Consider the following 16,173-nt stretch of genomic DNA (forward strand, 5'->3'; position numbering starts at 1 on the left):
GGGTGCCATGTGCCATCAGTTCCAGGAGGGCAGGGAGCACAAGAGCAGCACAAATGAGGACATTTGTCAAGCACCATTTGGAGCAACACATCTGGTCAGGTGCTGGCCAGGGAGCAGGGGGGGGGGGTCACCATCCCTGGGGGTGCTCAGAACCATGCAGATGTGGCATGGTTATGGGCACGGTGGGGTGGGCTTGGGGACCTGAGGTCGTTTCCAGCCTTAGTGGTTCTAAGGGTAGAAGCACAGCCCACAGCTCAGCACAAGGCACAGCGGTGGAAAACACAGCCAAACTGGGAAATCATACACCAGTCTTCTAGCAAAGCATCTTTAGACACGTCACGACCTTCTTAGGGGAAACAAGATGTCCATTAAAATAAAATGAATCTGAAAATTCAATATAAAGAAAGCCCTTGATTCATCCTGCAGCTTTCTAACTCCACAGGAAAACTCCCACTGACTTCATGGAAACTTCTCCGCAGCCCCTCGGCAGAGCCGGGGGAGGCACGTACAACACGAGCTAATGGCCAAAGCTTTGGTGCCCCAAGCACAGCAGGGCTCCGGGTGGGTTCATATGCATCACATCAACAATAAAGAATAGAAATGGAAGGCTTACTAATGCCAGACACTTATTTTTATCAGACACATACTTCAAACACCTCTGTTTTCCTTTTGAAGCCGTTCCCCCCTCGTCCTATCGCTATCAGACAGCAGAAAAAGTCTCCCTCCATCTTTTTGTAGGTTCCCTTTAAGCACTTGCAGGAGCTCCCTTTAAGCCGAAGGAAGGGCAGCCCCAGCCCCCTCCTGTCCCCGTGCCGGGACCCCCGGGCGCCCTGCGGGATTCCCAGCTCTCAGCTCCCCGAGACACCGATACAAAGAAAAAGGGGAACTCCTGCTCCTCCGCCAAAATAAAAGCGGCACGGCCCCGGCGGCAGCCACCGATCCCGCATCAGTTTCTTCGGGCAGAGGCATGGCAGAGCGCGGCACCGGGAGCAGAGCAGCGTGGCTGGGGGCCGGGCGCTGGGCGCTGCTGGCCGCGCTCTGCCTCCTGCTGCCACCCGCATGGGCACTGCCACCGCCCGCCCGCAGCCTGACCGAGGGACTCAGCCGCTCCCGGGCGCTGCTGGCTGCTGCCAGCGACGCGCTCCTGCAGGTGCAGGTACGAGAGGGGAGGGATGGTGCCCAGGGTGGAAGGGTTGGTGCACGGGATGGGGCAAAGCCAGGCAGGTGATGGGTTGGGGACGGCGCCCAGGATGAGGGGGGATAACCCGGGGACGGCGCCCAGAACGGTGGGGATGGGTTGGGGATAATACATACCTAGCCAAGCAGGAGATGGGTTGGTGATGCTGGCCGGACAGGTGATGGGTTGGTGAAGGTATCCAGGATGATGGGGATGAGTTCCTCATGCTATCCAAGCAGGCAATGCTTTGGAAATAAATCCCAGGCAGGCAAGTACGTGTGTACTCAGCTCAGGGAATGCTCCTTCTGAACTCCCAGCAGGCCTCTGTAACTGCTCCCCGTGCCCTCCCACGCAATCACCAGCACCTGGGTTTGCACAGGTGTCTCTCAGCTCTCATCCACTGCAGCACAGTGGTAACTAATTGGACTGCTTACTTTTGAGTACTTGTTTCTCTAATTCCTCTGCAGAACTGGCTTTAGAAATACCTGCTCCCCAGCTCATTGTGTTTGTGTGCTGGTGCCCAGGCTTTGCTGTTACAGAGCCCTTCTGCCCCAAATCCCCTGGCAGCAGCATCAAGACGAGAGTTTCTGCTGAAGTCCCCTGCTAGAGTTGCAAGCTTCATCTCAGAGAAGCACGAAAGAAAACCACTGAAGAGTTTCCCAAAGTTGCAGTATATCACTGAGCACTGCCTCTGCATTTTCTTTTTTTCACTTTCTAGGAGATCCTTTACTCGTAGCACAACCATCACATTTTCTGCATTTCAGACTCTCTCTCTATTTGCTGTTTTCTGAAGCTGAATCGATTACCCTTTTTCCCCCCTTTTTAACACAGAAACAGGGCACGCTGGGATTTGAATGCACCCTTGAAGAGGTCGACCTCGAAGATGTCACAAGCAGTCGAATCAACACAATAAAATCCTGCACATCTGAGGATCCAGGGGTAAAACCAAAATAACCAACTTCCAGCACCATATTTTCTCAAGCAGCCATATAACACGTTTTCACTAAACAATCATGTATCATCTCTTCTTTAATGTGTTTGCAGCCTGGAAACTGTCCAGTACTGGAAAGTTCTACTTTAGATATGGTAAGCTGCAAGCTTCTATAAAGAATGCTTGTTTTGCCCTTAAAGCACTTTGCAACAAGTTCCAGCGTTTCATCGTAATTCTGACTTTTGCAGAGCAAATGCCTGCGGGGGATCTACGAGGACCTAAAAACCTACAAGGCAGAGCTGGGGAGCTTCAAGGACCGGAGGGTGCTGACATCCATTGACGAAATGATGCAGGTGAGCACTTCCATCTCGTTTCTTTCTGTTCTTCCCATCTTTAAATGGAGGGTTAGGTGCAGTTAGTCAAACGGGGAGCTGTCTTCAGGCTGGGGGTTTGGAAGATTGTTACTGGTTTTCCTCGGAGTAGAGCTGGAGGATGTTAAGAGCTTGCTTGTTTGCCAAAAGCTGAGAGAAAGAAAACCACTCACTGCCCTTGCTTTGACGCAGCATCGCCAAAGAGCCTGGGGATTCCTGCTGGGTGAGCTGGCTGTACGGGGCCACCGCTCAGGGCCGGCCTCGGGGTTATTGGTGAAATAACCCTGCCTTCAGAAAGAGCCTTTGTGCAGCAGGGCACTTTGCTGGGAGGAGGCACAGCTGCACACCCTCAGGCTACGGATTGCACCACGCAGCGTTTCCATTTTTTTCCTGTAAAAGCACTGCGATTCCTAACTTGTGTCACTTGTAGCTGTGAGGACGTGTCTGTGAGCTCTCTGTTCCCCCCCACACACTCCAACCTCCCTCCCCCCCGCAGGCCCTGCAGCCCCACAGCCCGGCCTCGACGCAGCCCTTGCCCAGCACCCCGCTCGGCTCCTTCCAGGCCCGCATGCGGCTCTGCGGGGCCCTGCACGCCTTCTGCCTGCGCGCCGCCACCATCAGCAGGATGCTGGGCTACATGAGCGCCCTCGCCGCAGAGACATAAGGAGAAAACACGGCAGCACGGACGCCCTGCAAGGTGCCTGGGGACCAAGCACGTCCTGCTGTACAGAGTTACTTATGAACCACGTTCTGCTGTCAGTGCCTTTTCAAGCTAGCGCAGCCAGCTTCTAGATCTGGGGACGGTACGCTGTATGGGATGAGAACGTTCTCAGAGCGCCGAACGCTCAGCTGTTACTTGTCTTCAGTGTCTTATTTATTCGATTGGAAGTTTCTGAAATGGATATTTATAATGATCCTGATGTATTTATGACGATGTTCCTTATTTATTCTATTTATTGCCTAATAAAATTGAAGTTGACACAAAAGCCGCAGTGGCCTTTTTTTGTTGTTCCCGGAGATACGGCATACCTCAAGGAACACAAGGTATTAGATTCCGTCCTACTAATAGGACAGAATCACACTGATCAGACTTCTAACGTACTTTCTATTCACAGAATCATTAAGGTTGGTAGATCCCCAGCCCACCCCACCATGCCCACTGCCCACAGCCCTCAGTGCCACGTCCCCGTGGCTCTGAACACCTCCAGGGACAGCGCTTGGCCACTCTTCAGAGCAGAAAAGTTTCCTAATACCCAACCTGCTCTCAAATAAGCAGAGTACCACGGCACCACTCAGCACTGGGGTCGTATCTCAAACTCCCCTTTCCCTCCTTCCTCATATCAGCTGTGCTCCTTGTGGCTTTGGCTCTCTGGCATTTTTTGTATCAGCTGTGTTAAAGCTGCCAGGTGCTGCCTAACACACACATTTTGAGAGCAAAAGCTTTCAGTGAGGAAGCAAAATCAGCTAGCTTTGCAATAAGCAGCCCTTCAGAACTATTCTTTTTGTTGCTTGAGCCACATCAAAACTACAGGCTGAAGTTAGCTGTGCACACAACAAAGCCTCTTGTTGATGAGAAGCTGTGACAACTTACCTCCATGCTCCACAGCTCACATCTCATCCCTGCTGTGTGGCCAGGCAGCTGGGCACAGCCTTTCCCTTCCATGTCTTCCACTGCAGGGAAAGCCTTCCTCTCTTCTTGCAAACCCATCTGACGTTGCATGTTTAGAGAGATTCATTTTTAAGAATCTAGCTAGTTTATAAGAAATAACCACTGAGGATATGCAAACAGCTCTGTTCTCAGGGCCGTAATTCAGAAGAACTTAACAAATTGGATAGCCAGCTTAGAAAGGTAAGGCATCATACTCTCCAACAAAAGCATTTGGTATTGCGAGTTACTATCTGCACTCACTAGAACCATTTGCTAGCAGTAAAACTAGTACTGATATTTTGGGAAATGTATCCCCTTAACGCTCTCTTTCATGAGATAAATTGTTTCATTCTTTAACAGGGCAAAACTGCACAATGTCACCTGCACTGTTATTATTAGTGGCTCAGTGTTGCACATGGAGAAGGGCAGCTGTTCAATCACTTCTAAGCGTACAAAGAGAACCCTCTGTCATTTTGAAACAAAAACTGAGGCTTCAGTTGAAAACCCAGGGAGAAATGCTGAGACGAGCACCCTCCCTCTCCCTCTTCCAAGCTCACCACTGCTCTTCTTGCTGACACGGGGTCTCTCACCATAAAAGCAGAAAGAAAGCAGCAGCTGACTTGAAAAGCTGTAAGAGAAGTGAAAGCTTCAGCAGCAATGAGAGGAACCACCGACCAGCAGGAGCCTGCCTGGAGAGATGGGGACACTGGCACCGCCCCAGCTGCCGCAGGGAGGAACGGCTTTGGTTGGAAGGGACCTTAAAGCCCACCCTGTTCCATCCCAATTCCATGGGCTGCCCAGGGCCCCAACCAGGCCAGCCCTGAGCATCCCCAGCTCCTTTGGGCAAGGCACCCTGTGTCCCCGATGGCAATTCCCATTTGCCTGCTGCCAAGGGCAGCTCCAGGGTGTGTTCCTGTGTCCCAGCGTGCGTTCCCTAAATCCCACACCAGCAGAAGAGCCCACAAGGGATGCTCACATCCCCAGGAAAAGGCCTGACCAGAAACAGCATTTGACCAAGGAGGGGAGCACAAAGGGGTGAGAAGATGGCTTGTGACATACAACCAGACAGTTGTTACGAGTTGTATCTCAGCAGACAGCTAAAACTTAAAAAAAAAAAAAAAAAAATTAAAAATTACACATAAATAGCGAAAATGTTCTCTTTTTAATCCTTATATTTATAAGTACGTTTGGGTTTGTTTTTTTTTTTTTTTCATAAACATACACAGCAGGAGATGATGAAAAGAACCATGTGTCTGCAGACAGGACACTCTCTGGTCGTTGTTCTGTTCTGCAGGTAACATTATTCTCAGATCTTTTACAGCTGTGTGCCCTCAGGGTAACAACATTCTCGGAGATTCTGATTTTCTCTATTTTAGCTTAACCCCCCCCCCACCCTTCTATTCAAGTTAAAATTAACCACACACACACAAAAAAAAAAGTATAAAAAGTTCATAGTACAAAAAAATTATACAACATAAAAAAAAAAATCTCATAAAAATTGAGACAGACTGTACAGAGAGAAGAAGGAAATCCCACAGAAGATTCAAAGCTGCCCGCAGTTCTTAGTGGTGCTACTGTGAAAGTGGTTTTCGGGTTTAAGAAAACAGAACCACAGCTCAACAAAGACTGAGTGCACAGGAATATGTACAGTGGTTGTGTACACACAGTGATTCTGCTAAGGAATTTATGTGCAAGCTTAAGGAGTTTCTTCCCTGATCCTAGGCATCTCTGAGAAATACAATGTACCTCATGATTTTGACAGTTTCATTATTTTAAGGGGGTCAAAGTTTTGATACAACTTTTCTCCCTTGTCTCTCCCTGATTCAAATAAAAACGTTTCAAGGTAACAGTCATATACCTGATAAAGGTAAACCAATTTCTCCCAGTGATTGTTGTCTTTTAGGATTGGCTCAAACACGACAAGATTCAGTGGCAGCTTTTGGTTTTGGGCACATGAAGCCTGGCACTTCCATCCTGAGTCGCCAGCTGCAGTGACTGGTATCCAAATGCGTGAGTAATGACTCCCAAAACGCTACTTACACTTACGTAGGTGCAAACTTTCATTCACATTTCGTCTGAAGACACTCTAAACTTTCCGCTGACTGATTACGATTTGGATCTTCATCACAATGAAATCCCAGGAAAACAGCTTGAAAAAGTTTAACCATTTGGGTGGGGAAAGTTCCCGAGCTCCTCATCAGCTTCTCCAACTCATCACTCAGCCAAAAAGCCTGGGGAAATGAACACGCACAAGCACATAGACATTATTTCATCTCTAGAGGTTATTACAATGTTGAATAATAACTTTATAAAACATACAACGGTGCAGGGGCACGGCCATATACATGACTGCAAGGGTCAGATGAGTGAGGGAACATCAGTGGTGGTCCTCAATTTGAAGCCAGGTTGCTGTTATGGAAAGTAAAATGGGAATAAAGTTTTGCTGGTTCCAAAGCCAGTAGTTGTTTATTATTGTTTCTTTGGAGTTCTTATTTCTTCTTTGGACTCCCTCACAAAAACCAAGAATTTGCTTGGGGATATAATGCCCCTTAGTCCGATCATGAGGATTAGGTCATGGTCAAGTACCCTGAATGTAAGCAGGAGAAAGATATTACTCATTTTATAACATCATTTTCTGAAGGGAAGTATGAAAATGTCATAAGAAAGAAAATTGTTATTAATATTAGAAGGGAAACAATTTTGAGCTACACAAGAAAATGCGTACTGGGTATTTAGTAAACTCTCTGACGTGCACTCTTAAAACACATCTGAAACTCAATGATGTAATTGCACAGATACAATAAGTTGATACCTTCTAGTGCCTGTACTATTTCATACGACACTTTTTCACGGAGCCTGTTGCACAAGGCTTGTGCAGTTCCGTTGCTTTGCTCTCTTTCTCTCCACTTGCTTAACATCAGAAATTTCTGGATATTGACTTCCTCTTCGTTTGCTTGAATCTGCTGAATGTCTTTCATTTCCATCTGAAGACATTCAATGGCGATTTCCTTCCACTCTACACCAAACAACTTTGCAATTACCATCAGCTGTTGATCAGTTAGCAAGCTCCTGGTTTTAATTCCGTCTGAAAAGACATGGAACAAAAATCAGGTCTAATATTTGCTCATCTGATTAGACTTTTAATTTAATGACACTATTGATTCTGTGCAGGGGACATATAACGATGGGGATCTTATTAGCCAGGCAGTCAAAACTGGATTATCTGCAGCCAAGCACTGCAGAACATCACCTGAAGAACTACAAAGACCGGCTCATAAAGACACCAGCTTCTGGGTTCACGCTGACTGCTGTACAGGCTTGCTTCTCTTCGCTTGTTTTTCCCCCATTTATAAACACAGAAAAACTGTATGAACACAAATGTCCCTCAGTATGTTACGTTAACAGGCACCCGGAGATTTGGGAATGGATAATTCTAAGGCCATGCTGAGCGCTCACTTTCACCTGACAAGCTCTGAAGACAACTATTCTCGAAAGCTACGGGTGCTCCAGAAGGCTGATGTTTGTTTTGCCTTTAATTACAGCAGCTAAGAAGTCTCAGCCCGCAAGGTTACATGGACTAAGCACTTTTCCTTCCCTCTGTCACCATTTACTCCTCAAACTGAAGTTATGAACGATGAAAGCTCTCCCTCTGGTGGCTACACGCACCCATCAATAAACACCTACGTGGTTATTTTGCTTATACCCAAACCTGGCATTTTAAATGGTACAGAGATGCTTACCTGTATAATTGTTAGACCTTTGCTTTTTGCTACAGTGTTTCTCTTCTTCAGAAAAGCTGTTGGTTGATTTCCGTCTCTTGATACCTAAGGAGCAAAGAAGAATTGATGTTACTTCATTCACTTCACTCGCACAGCACTTGAACAACAGCAGCAACCAGGGCTCACGGAAAACAATCAACTCTGAATTAACTTCAAATTGACTTACTGCCTGGAATTCTTGTTTGCTCATTTTTGTTCTGATCATAATGTATCCAGTCTCCTGGAAAACAGTTTTCAAAGAAAAACAACAGGTGAGGTAGGAATTCCCACTGCTGCGCCCTACATCCGACCATTCTCACGCATGGAAACAGGTGGATTCTTGCTCCTAAGCTAAGATTTAAAAGAATAAGATAATCTTGCCCATTTTATCTGATACACCACCTATGTAATAACTGCAGGTGAATACCTGCCCATCCCACCCTGCGATGCTTTGCCTGCAGCAGGGTTTGCTCACAAAGCCCCGCAGTGCCCGTATTTAAAGAAGGTATTTAAAGAATTTCATCTACAGCCTGCACTACAAACCAAATCATGCTTCTTTTCAGCTGGAGCAAACTGCTGGACAAAGCACAACATGCTTACTTTCTCTTAGTTTTGCTTTCCATACAACTGCTTCAGAGTCCAGCTCAATCAAAGATAAGGTGAAGTCATCAGGTTTCTCAAAATAGACTTCAATGTAACTTTTTAGCTTCAAAAGAGATCCATCGACAAATTCAATTTCCTGTAAAACAGCAATGTTTTTAAAACAAAATTCCATCCAAACATAAATTAAACTGGAGGGGTGTGGCTGGTTGCACAGACCTGAACCAAACTCTGGTTTACCCAGTGTTTTGCCATTGACTTCAACAGTGTAAGGATTTCATCTCTTAAGTTTTAGGTCTCTTAAGAGACAAACGCTTTCTGCAGGGATGGCAAATGAATGTGAAAACTGCCTTTAAAGCCAGTGCATGCCCTGCACTCAGCAGGAATACAAAGGAAAAGTATTTTCTGTCATGTTTCAAATCGAGCTGTGATGCACAAAATGATGGTTACGTGGAGAACTTACCTCTGGAGTTATTTCAGCTTCTGGTTCACAAATTAATCTATATCTCTTTCCATTCTGTAGCAATTTCAGGCACCCAGGGGGCTTGTCAATTTTAATGAATTTCTTTTTGGAATGTTTTACTGCTCTTGATATATCCTGAAATTTTAAAAACACAGTATATTACTCCCATCAGTAAAGGAACTTATATTTACAACCCGCATTACTCCTCATGGCTCCTTGTGCCCTTCTCCACCCATCCCTACAAAAATGCCACACAGCAAACCTTACAAAATGCTCCACACTGAACACATAACTTGTGGGGATTGTGAAGATTCCTCAAAAAATAGAGAATTACGCTACCCCAGTGAAATCAGAAGGGCTTCACAACCCGAATGGAAGCAAGTGTTATTAGCTCCTGTCCCTTCCCATATTGGACTACGAGGGGATTGGTGAGAGAACAAGTGGTGCAAGTCCTGAGCTCCATGAATTTTCCACGAATATCCCCTTGGACTCACAAGGATAATCAAGTCCAGCTTCTGGCTCTACATGTGACCACACAAATCCAAACCCTATATCTAAGACTGGTGTCCAAACGCTCCTTGAGTTCTGGCAGCTTCAAGCTGTGACCACTGCCCTGGGGAGCCTGCTCCATGCCCACAACCCTCTGGCGAAGAACCTTTTCCAAATGTTGGTGGCAAACAGGTTTCTGACGTATTTTCATTTTTCATAGCGGGTGGGCCAGTACAGCTGCTTACGTATCAAATCTTTCCCTTCATATTCAGACTACAGTGAGAGAACACCTGACATGGCGAACCCAACCTTGATGAAGGAGTCGTTGTTCGTCGCCACGTAGACCCGGAACAGCAAGGAGGGGTCTCCGTCGACGGCCTTGTAGAGGATGACGGCTCCGTGGTAGAGCAGCGGCTCCTCGCTACGGATGAGCGGCCCGACGGGCGACAGCGAGCTGACCAGCCACCGCACGTGCGAGGCCGAGAAGTCCATGGACGGCTCGATGGCCGCATCCGCGCCCTTGACGTGCAGCACCTTGAAGGCCGGATGGGAGCCACCATCTGTGGGGACACGTGGCCGCACCGTCAGCGCCTGCGGCCTGGTCCAGCCTGCCCACCCGCGTCGCAGTACTCACCGCCAAGGCAGAGGGAGTGCGGGAAGGCGATGGAGGTGAGGGCGGAGGGCGCCTCGCAGCGCACGTCGAAGAGCGGGCCTCCCACCACCCATGGTGGCTCTACCAGCCCGGCGTACTTGCTCCAGGACAGCAGGGAGTAGTTGATGGTGACCGCCTTGGTCACCTCAAAAATCAGCCCGGTGACACTGCACTCGTACGTGCCTTCCATGTCTAGCTTCATCCTGCCCGGACAGACCCACACGGTCAATAATGAATGATTGACATTTTAATCTTTTGTAATTATTAATTAATGTTAATTATTGCAACGAGATGCACAGGAAGCCACCCTGAGAGCTGTCAGACAAGGATCTACAGGCAGCTGGCATAAATTGCTTATTTTTAAAGAAATGTGGACATCTCTCTTTATTGCTATAAATGTATTTGTGTAGCAATTTTTTTTCCCCACTTAATTTGAAGGGACAAGTAACTTGATGGGAACATCATAAATGTATACCCATTAAATGTAAATATCCATTAAAAAAAAAAACCAAAAACATACAAATATTGTCCTCCAGAAAGCTTCCTTGGGGTCACTTGCTCCCTCTGGGCCTATATAAACAGACAAAATAAAAATACACATTTAAGAAGCTGGTGAGAAAGAGCGTTACAATTTGCAGATTCTCTCATGCAAAACGTGTGGGTTTCTTTTTCTAAACCTACATTTTCTTTTCTGCAGTGCTCACAGTGGGGCAGACAGTCCGCTCCTAGCAAGAAAACAGGAAAATCAGCTCATTAAAACCAAAGTAATTAAATGCTCAGGGGAAAAAAAAAACAGCCCTTCAGAGTTCTCTTACCATCTGATTCACTGCAAACTGGCTGCGATTCTTTCTTTTCTTGTTCTTCATCTACATAAAGAAGTGTTAAAAACTCTCGTTAATACTCACTAATAGCGAAAGATCTCACTGAGAAGGGCCACCTGTGGCTTTTACACAAGGACAACGGGGACAGAATGGGGACGGTAGTCTTTGCTCCTGGCTCTGCCCACCCCAGCTTCATGAGATTTGCAATGTTTGCACTGCTTCTGTCCGTGGGGGTGTGCAGTGCTGCACTGTGCAGCAAATACATCCCATAGCCTCCAGGCAGCAATCTGCCCGCATGCTCAGCAAGGACAACCCACCCATTTCATTCCCCTGCTTTAAACAAAGGAATACTGAGGAGAGTATTCTCAAGACTAAAGTGTCTGTGCCCGCTCCACACAGCCTGGGGATGAAGCTGGGCACCAGGATACAGGATTTGTCAAAAGCTCCAAATTTGCCCAAAGTACTGGGAATTTTTCAGCGGGGGGGAAGACCCATTCCCAGGATCTCTCCCACTACCCAGCACCAACTCCAACCACTGCATGGAAGCTGGGCACCACCTCCCCAGTGAGAAGGGAGCCATGCTGCAGAAGTACACTTGTCCTTACACAGGTTTAAAAATGCCTGAACCGACATCACCAAACCCCAACACAAAAGCAGGCGAGGGAAGCCAAGATATGGGGCAAAAGTTTTTGGCCTGAAGGGTTGAACTGAGCAAAAATGATGGGCAGACCTCCTGCCAAGAGGTGTGATGAAACACAAACAGCACTGCCGGCCCAGCGACTGCAGACCCTGCTACATCAGCACCTCCCAGGTAGGCAAACAGGAGAGAGGTTGACAATCCATAATTATCTATGGGAAGCGCCTGGAAAATATCATGGAAACACCCAGGCTATGGCAGCGAGCTGGATCTGGGCCTGCAGCAATGCTATTTCGGGCATGGAGCAGCAGCTGGGATTGCTCTGAGTGCCGTGCAAGAGAGGAAGCAGGGCTGAGTGGCGCGCGGGCTCGCTCTGGCAGCGCTGTTAATTAATTATCAGTGTTTTGCACGCCTCCATTCGTACCACGCATGCGCTCTGCCTGCACAACAGTGCTCTCTCCAAGCGTTTGTGCCCCGAGGAGCAGAGGTCACCGGCTGTGCCGGCACCCGGTCGCTGCTGCGCGCCCTCGCTCATCCCAGCACAAAGCGCTCATCCGTGCTGGCTCCTCAACGCCTCCAGGGGCGGATATGGGAAGGAAAGACAGCAGCACACTCACCCGACTGCCTTGCGTCCGACTCCTCTGTATCTGATGAGAAAAAAAAAGCTTTCTAATTATTTAGCAAAGACGATCAGCGTTGGGTGAAAGCAGAAGAAAAAAGCTGCCCGTGGTGTAACCCACACAAGCGAAAACCCACAGCCTTCTCGCCAACAACAAACACTTCCTTCAATTCTTCTCCCGTCCATCCTGTTTTGCCACTTTTGCTGCCAACTGCTCAGCAGATTTATAGCCTCTTTGGACAACGGCTGTAGTGTACAAACATCTGCATGCATTGTGTGTGCGAGGCCAATGCCACACGAGCTGCTGCCCCCCCTTCCTGCAAAGCTCAGCGCTGAGCGACTATGAAATGATGCGCTCACATAAATACCGTTCTGCTTCTCAACATCCAGTCACTGGCTTAACAGTTCTGTACAATAACTCGGAGACTACCCCCAAAGGGGGGGGGAAAAAAAGCGGTTTTAAAAAGAATTTACATTTTCAAAAGAGAGAAAATGTGTAAACTGCAATATAATGCCCACCTGAGTCATTTTCTGAGCTGCTGCTGGAGCTGCTGCTGGAGCCGCTGCTGGAGCTGCCAGAGCCGCTGCTGGGGCTGCCCTCTCCTGAAAGACAGGAAGAATTAAAGTAGTGCCAAGGGGAAGTCAGAGATGCATTCAGAAGTCTAAATGCATTAATCTGGTGGGTGTTAGGTAACATGACACAGTAGGAAAAACACTGAGCCGTGCTCAGGCATCGAACCAGCATCAGAGATTTGGGGTCACTCAAAACCTTTGAAGGTATGTGTGATGCTCAAGGTGCATTATTTTGATTATTTTGACATCAGGATGATGTCCTGAACAAACTGAGCCTGCCCTGGAGGTCCCTGCACCCTGGCACGTCCCATTCAACCCAGCTGAATTCCAGGGTTTCCCGTGGGAAGGCACCTATGGGTGCTGGTGTGTACCGCCATGCTGTGACCCCAGGCTGTGGATGTGCCACGCACACTTTTAATCAAGTGTTCTTACAAACTTCAGAGTCATGCTCAGGAAAGGGCAGGGGGCTTCTAGTCCTGCAGCTGCTCACCTGCTGGGAGCTCCTCCCCACGGCCCGTGCTCTCCTCACAGGAGGTCTCCAATTCTGCAAAAGAAGAACAGCCGGGGGTTACACATGCACGTTTTGCATGTAAAAAGGAACTTCTGAGCACCTACAGTTAAAGCTCCCAGGCCTCTGATGCTTTACACCAGCTCTGTGCAGAAAGAGTTGACTGAGCCACTGCCATCTGAGTGTCAACCTCCACCACTTCCTTGACTACCAAAAATAAAGCAGCCTGTATTGCTCCGAATCAAACTGCAGCTGGGCTGGTCTGCAGGGCTGTGCAAGTGCACAGAGGGCGTGCAGCCATGCAGTGGGAGGGCAGGGGGCTGCAAGGATTGGAGGGAGGGGGAGGAGCAGACAGATGGACACTGTCCCATGCACCCACCAGGGCGAGCAGAGCAACCCACAGCTCCTCACATCCGATGGACATGAAAAAATGAAAAGAAAACCAGGCTGGCATTACAGAATCATGGAATTGTAAGGGTTGGAAGGGACCTCTGGGGATCACTGAGTCCAACCTCCCTGCTACAGCAGGTTCCCTACAGCAGGTTGCACAGGAATGCATTCAGGTGGGTTTTCAGTATCTCCAGAGAAGGAGACTCCACCGTATGCAGGCAGCCTGTGTCAGAGCTCTGCCACCCTCATGGTAAGGAAGGGAGGGAAGGAAGGGAGGAGGGAACCTCCTATGTGCCAGTCTGTGCCCACTGCCCCTTGTTCTGTCAATACACTGCTGAAAAGAGTCTGACCCCATCCTCCTGACTCCTGCCTGTCAGATATTTACAGGCATCCAGAAGATCTGCCCTCAGCCTTCCCCAGGCTGAGCAGGATGATCTTTTCCAACCTTAGTGATTCTGTGATTCTATAATTGCCAGCCAAGAGGAACTGCAGACAAGCTGAGGACCAGTGTCCCTTGTCCTCCATCCCACCCCAGGCGTCCCAGCCTCGGCACACAGGGTATTATGGATCTAGCAGAACAAAAGCCCTCTCTAGGAGCATGCACTGAATTTTTTTGCACGAGGTCTCTGGCAGGTCCAGCACTGCCCGTGGTGCTCACTGAGCGCTCCAGTGTGGATGCACAGAGCTTTGGCAGCCACCTACTGAACTGTCACTGCAAGACCAACTCTTCTCATTTTTGCACTTTGCAGATAAGTGGGAAAGAATAAACAGCAAAGACATACAAATTTCAAAAATGAGTATGAAGCCTCAAAGATTCGATCCATGATATTAAAGCACTGCACATTGATTTTTCTATAGGCAGTAGTTATAAAACGGTGCTTTTCAAGCTGGAGAATGGGAATTTCTAGCACCCAGCCCACTGGAGCCCTGTATTTCTCAAAGTTACTGTACCGTGTTCATCTGCTGAAAGGGATTCGATTCCGCTGGAAGACAAAACAAGAAATGCATGAGAAGACCTGGCAATCCTTCGCCACCTTTCCATCCAAGCCAAGGAATTTGAGGAAAGTAAAGAGGTTTTAAGGCAAGTTGAACAGTAATGACGGGGGGTGGTGCTTAAAAACGCATTTTCTCAAATGCTGCTTGTGGACTTCAGCTCTTGCCCTTGTCACAGTGCTGCTGGGGACACCTGGCTCTGAGGCAGAGGTTCCCATGAGGTCAAGCCTTGGTCCCCAGCCCCTCTTCCTCTTGGGAAATGAAAGAAGCAGGAACAGGAGCCTAATCAATAGTCCCCGGTGGTTCTGAGCCCTTTGCTCCATGTTCAGGCTGGGCAGAGCAGCAGGATGCCAACGTTATTCATCTTCTCCAGCCATGTATGAAGCTCAGACAGACCTGATGATCCAGAAGTGGCAAACAGCTCCAATCTGACCACCTGCTGGTGGCCCATGGAAAACCCAGGCACCACTTCATTGTCCTGTCTCTTCTGCAAAAGGAGATTTGCTGTTTCCAACTTTTACGGACCAGATGCGGAATCCCTTCCATGGAGCTCCACAACGCCATCCCAGAATAACCATCATAAAAGTGTCTGGTGAGGAAGGGAGTTGCTCTGGGTGCAGTTACCCTAAGCCAGCAGGTGACATCCATCTGTGCTTCACTTTGCAATCAGGAGCAAACACCCAGCACCAAGAAAATAATCCTTAAAACTTTGGGCTGAGGAGCAAGGAAGGGAGGAGGCGAAGCGATGTGAGCAAAACAGAGCTGCTGAGGTTGGATGAGGAGGAGCACAGGTGAGAGTTCTGCTGGAATGGGAATTGTGTTCACACTGCATCTTGCAAAACTACGCTGAGAATACCTGCAAGGCTGGGAAAAAGCCTGGAGAGCACTGGAGCCTTTGTGCACCTCCGCCAGGTGCTGCCTCGCTAAGCAAGGTTTGCCTGCAGCTGGCTGATAGCCCTGCTTTGCACTCCTCCTCAGCTAAAAAACACGTGTCGAGGAGGAGAAATAGGGTGGAAAAAAAAAACCAACAAAAACAGCCCTACTCAGCATAACAGATTTTGTCTCACAATCAATTAATTACGGAATTACTCTGGGGAAGAAATGCAGTTCCAGCTTTGTCTCGTGTCACGTGAAAGCTGCGCGGTTCTGTTGTTCAGCCCTCCCCAACCAGAAGCCTAACAGCTCAACCACGCTTTGCAGGGAGAAGATAAACACTCTCCTCCCTACACCACCACACAGCTGCCACCAGTTTGGGAAAGGGCCAGGGTGCAGTGCAGTGCAGTGGGGCTGCTGGAGTATGGGGTCGGGGGCCAAACCCCACAGCTGGGAGCAGGGACGTGGAGCGGTGACAAGAGCAGGGACGCAGAGCGGGAACGCCGTTGGCTCACTGAGCGCTTTTGTCTGCTGGAGGAGATGATGCTGGGGATGGCGGGCGGCAGCATGGCCGGGCCCTGGCCTGGAGCGGGGAGCACGGGGAGCTCCCACTGCAGGTGCAAGGCCTGGATCCTGCACCCCACGTCCCTAGGGGCTTCCTGAGGGGGGG

General features: G+C 48.7%; 2 protein-coding genes and 1 long non-coding RNA gene across 8 annotated transcripts in view; 1 reads left to right on the top strand and 2 right to left on the bottom strand.

Annotated features, from left to right (window-relative positions):
- Positions 1–1,971, bottom strand: part of LOC110397418 — a 24,230-nt gene extending 22,259 nt beyond the window's left edge. For all 4 annotated transcript variants that reach the window (XR_002437755.1, XR_002437756.1, XR_002437754.1 and 1 more), the window contains exon 1: positions 1,315–1,971. This is a non-coding gene — a long non-coding RNA (uncharacterized LOC110397418). The remainder of the gene's footprint in view (positions 1–1,314) is intronic.
- On the top strand, positions 908–3,736 carry IL12A (interleukin 12A). Its single transcript, XM_021393669.1, has 5 exons — positions 908–1,156; positions 2,009–2,116; positions 2,222–2,263; positions 2,357–2,461; positions 2,976–3,736. The coding sequence occupies exons 1-5, from the start codon at positions 968–970 to the stop codon at positions 3,141–3,143; spliced, it is 612 nt and encodes a 203-aa protein (XP_021249344.1). The 5' UTR covers positions 908–967; the 3' UTR covers positions 3,144–3,736.
- Positions 5,271–16,173, bottom strand: part of LOC110397410 (NACHT, LRR and PYD domains-containing protein 1b allele 2-like) — a 12,499-nt gene continuing 1,596 nt past the window's right edge. Inside the window, exons 2-16 of one of the 3 annotated variants that reach the window (XM_021393655.1) lie at positions 14,589–14,620; positions 13,230–13,283; positions 12,686–12,769; positions 12,165–12,194; positions 10,905–10,955; positions 10,771–10,814; positions 10,610–10,659; positions 10,072–10,292; positions 9,747–9,997; positions 8,949–9,083; positions 8,486–8,624; positions 8,073–8,126; positions 7,868–7,951; positions 6,940–7,212; positions 5,271–6,358 (exon numbers count right to left, since the gene is read on the bottom strand). In XM_021393655.1, the coding sequence (XP_021249330.1) occupies positions 6,342–6,358; positions 6,940–7,212; positions 7,868–7,951; positions 8,073–8,126; positions 8,486–8,624; positions 8,949–9,083; positions 9,747–9,997; positions 10,072–10,292; positions 10,610–10,659; positions 10,771–10,814; positions 10,905–10,955; positions 12,165–12,194; positions 12,686–12,769; positions 13,230–13,283; positions 14,589–14,620 (1,519 nt within the window). In that variant the 3' untranslated portion in view covers positions 5,271–6,341. Of the gene's footprint in view, positions 6,359–6,939; positions 7,213–7,867; positions 7,952–8,072; positions 8,127–8,485; positions 8,625–8,948; positions 9,084–9,746; positions 9,998–10,071; positions 10,293–10,609; positions 10,660–10,770; positions 10,815–10,904; positions 10,956–12,164; positions 12,195–12,685; positions 12,770–13,229; positions 13,284–14,588; positions 16,157–16,173 lie in introns of those variants that run through there. The other 2 variants (XM_021393654.1, XM_021393656.1) reach the window with 2 other exon arrangements.

This window comes from Numida meleagris, chromosome 4 (genome assembly GCF_002078875.1).
Source record: "Numida meleagris isolate 19003 breed g44 Domestic line chromosome 4, NumMel1.0, whole genome shotgun sequence".
NCBI lineage: Eukaryota > Metazoa > Chordata > Aves > Galliformes > Numididae > Numida > Numida meleagris.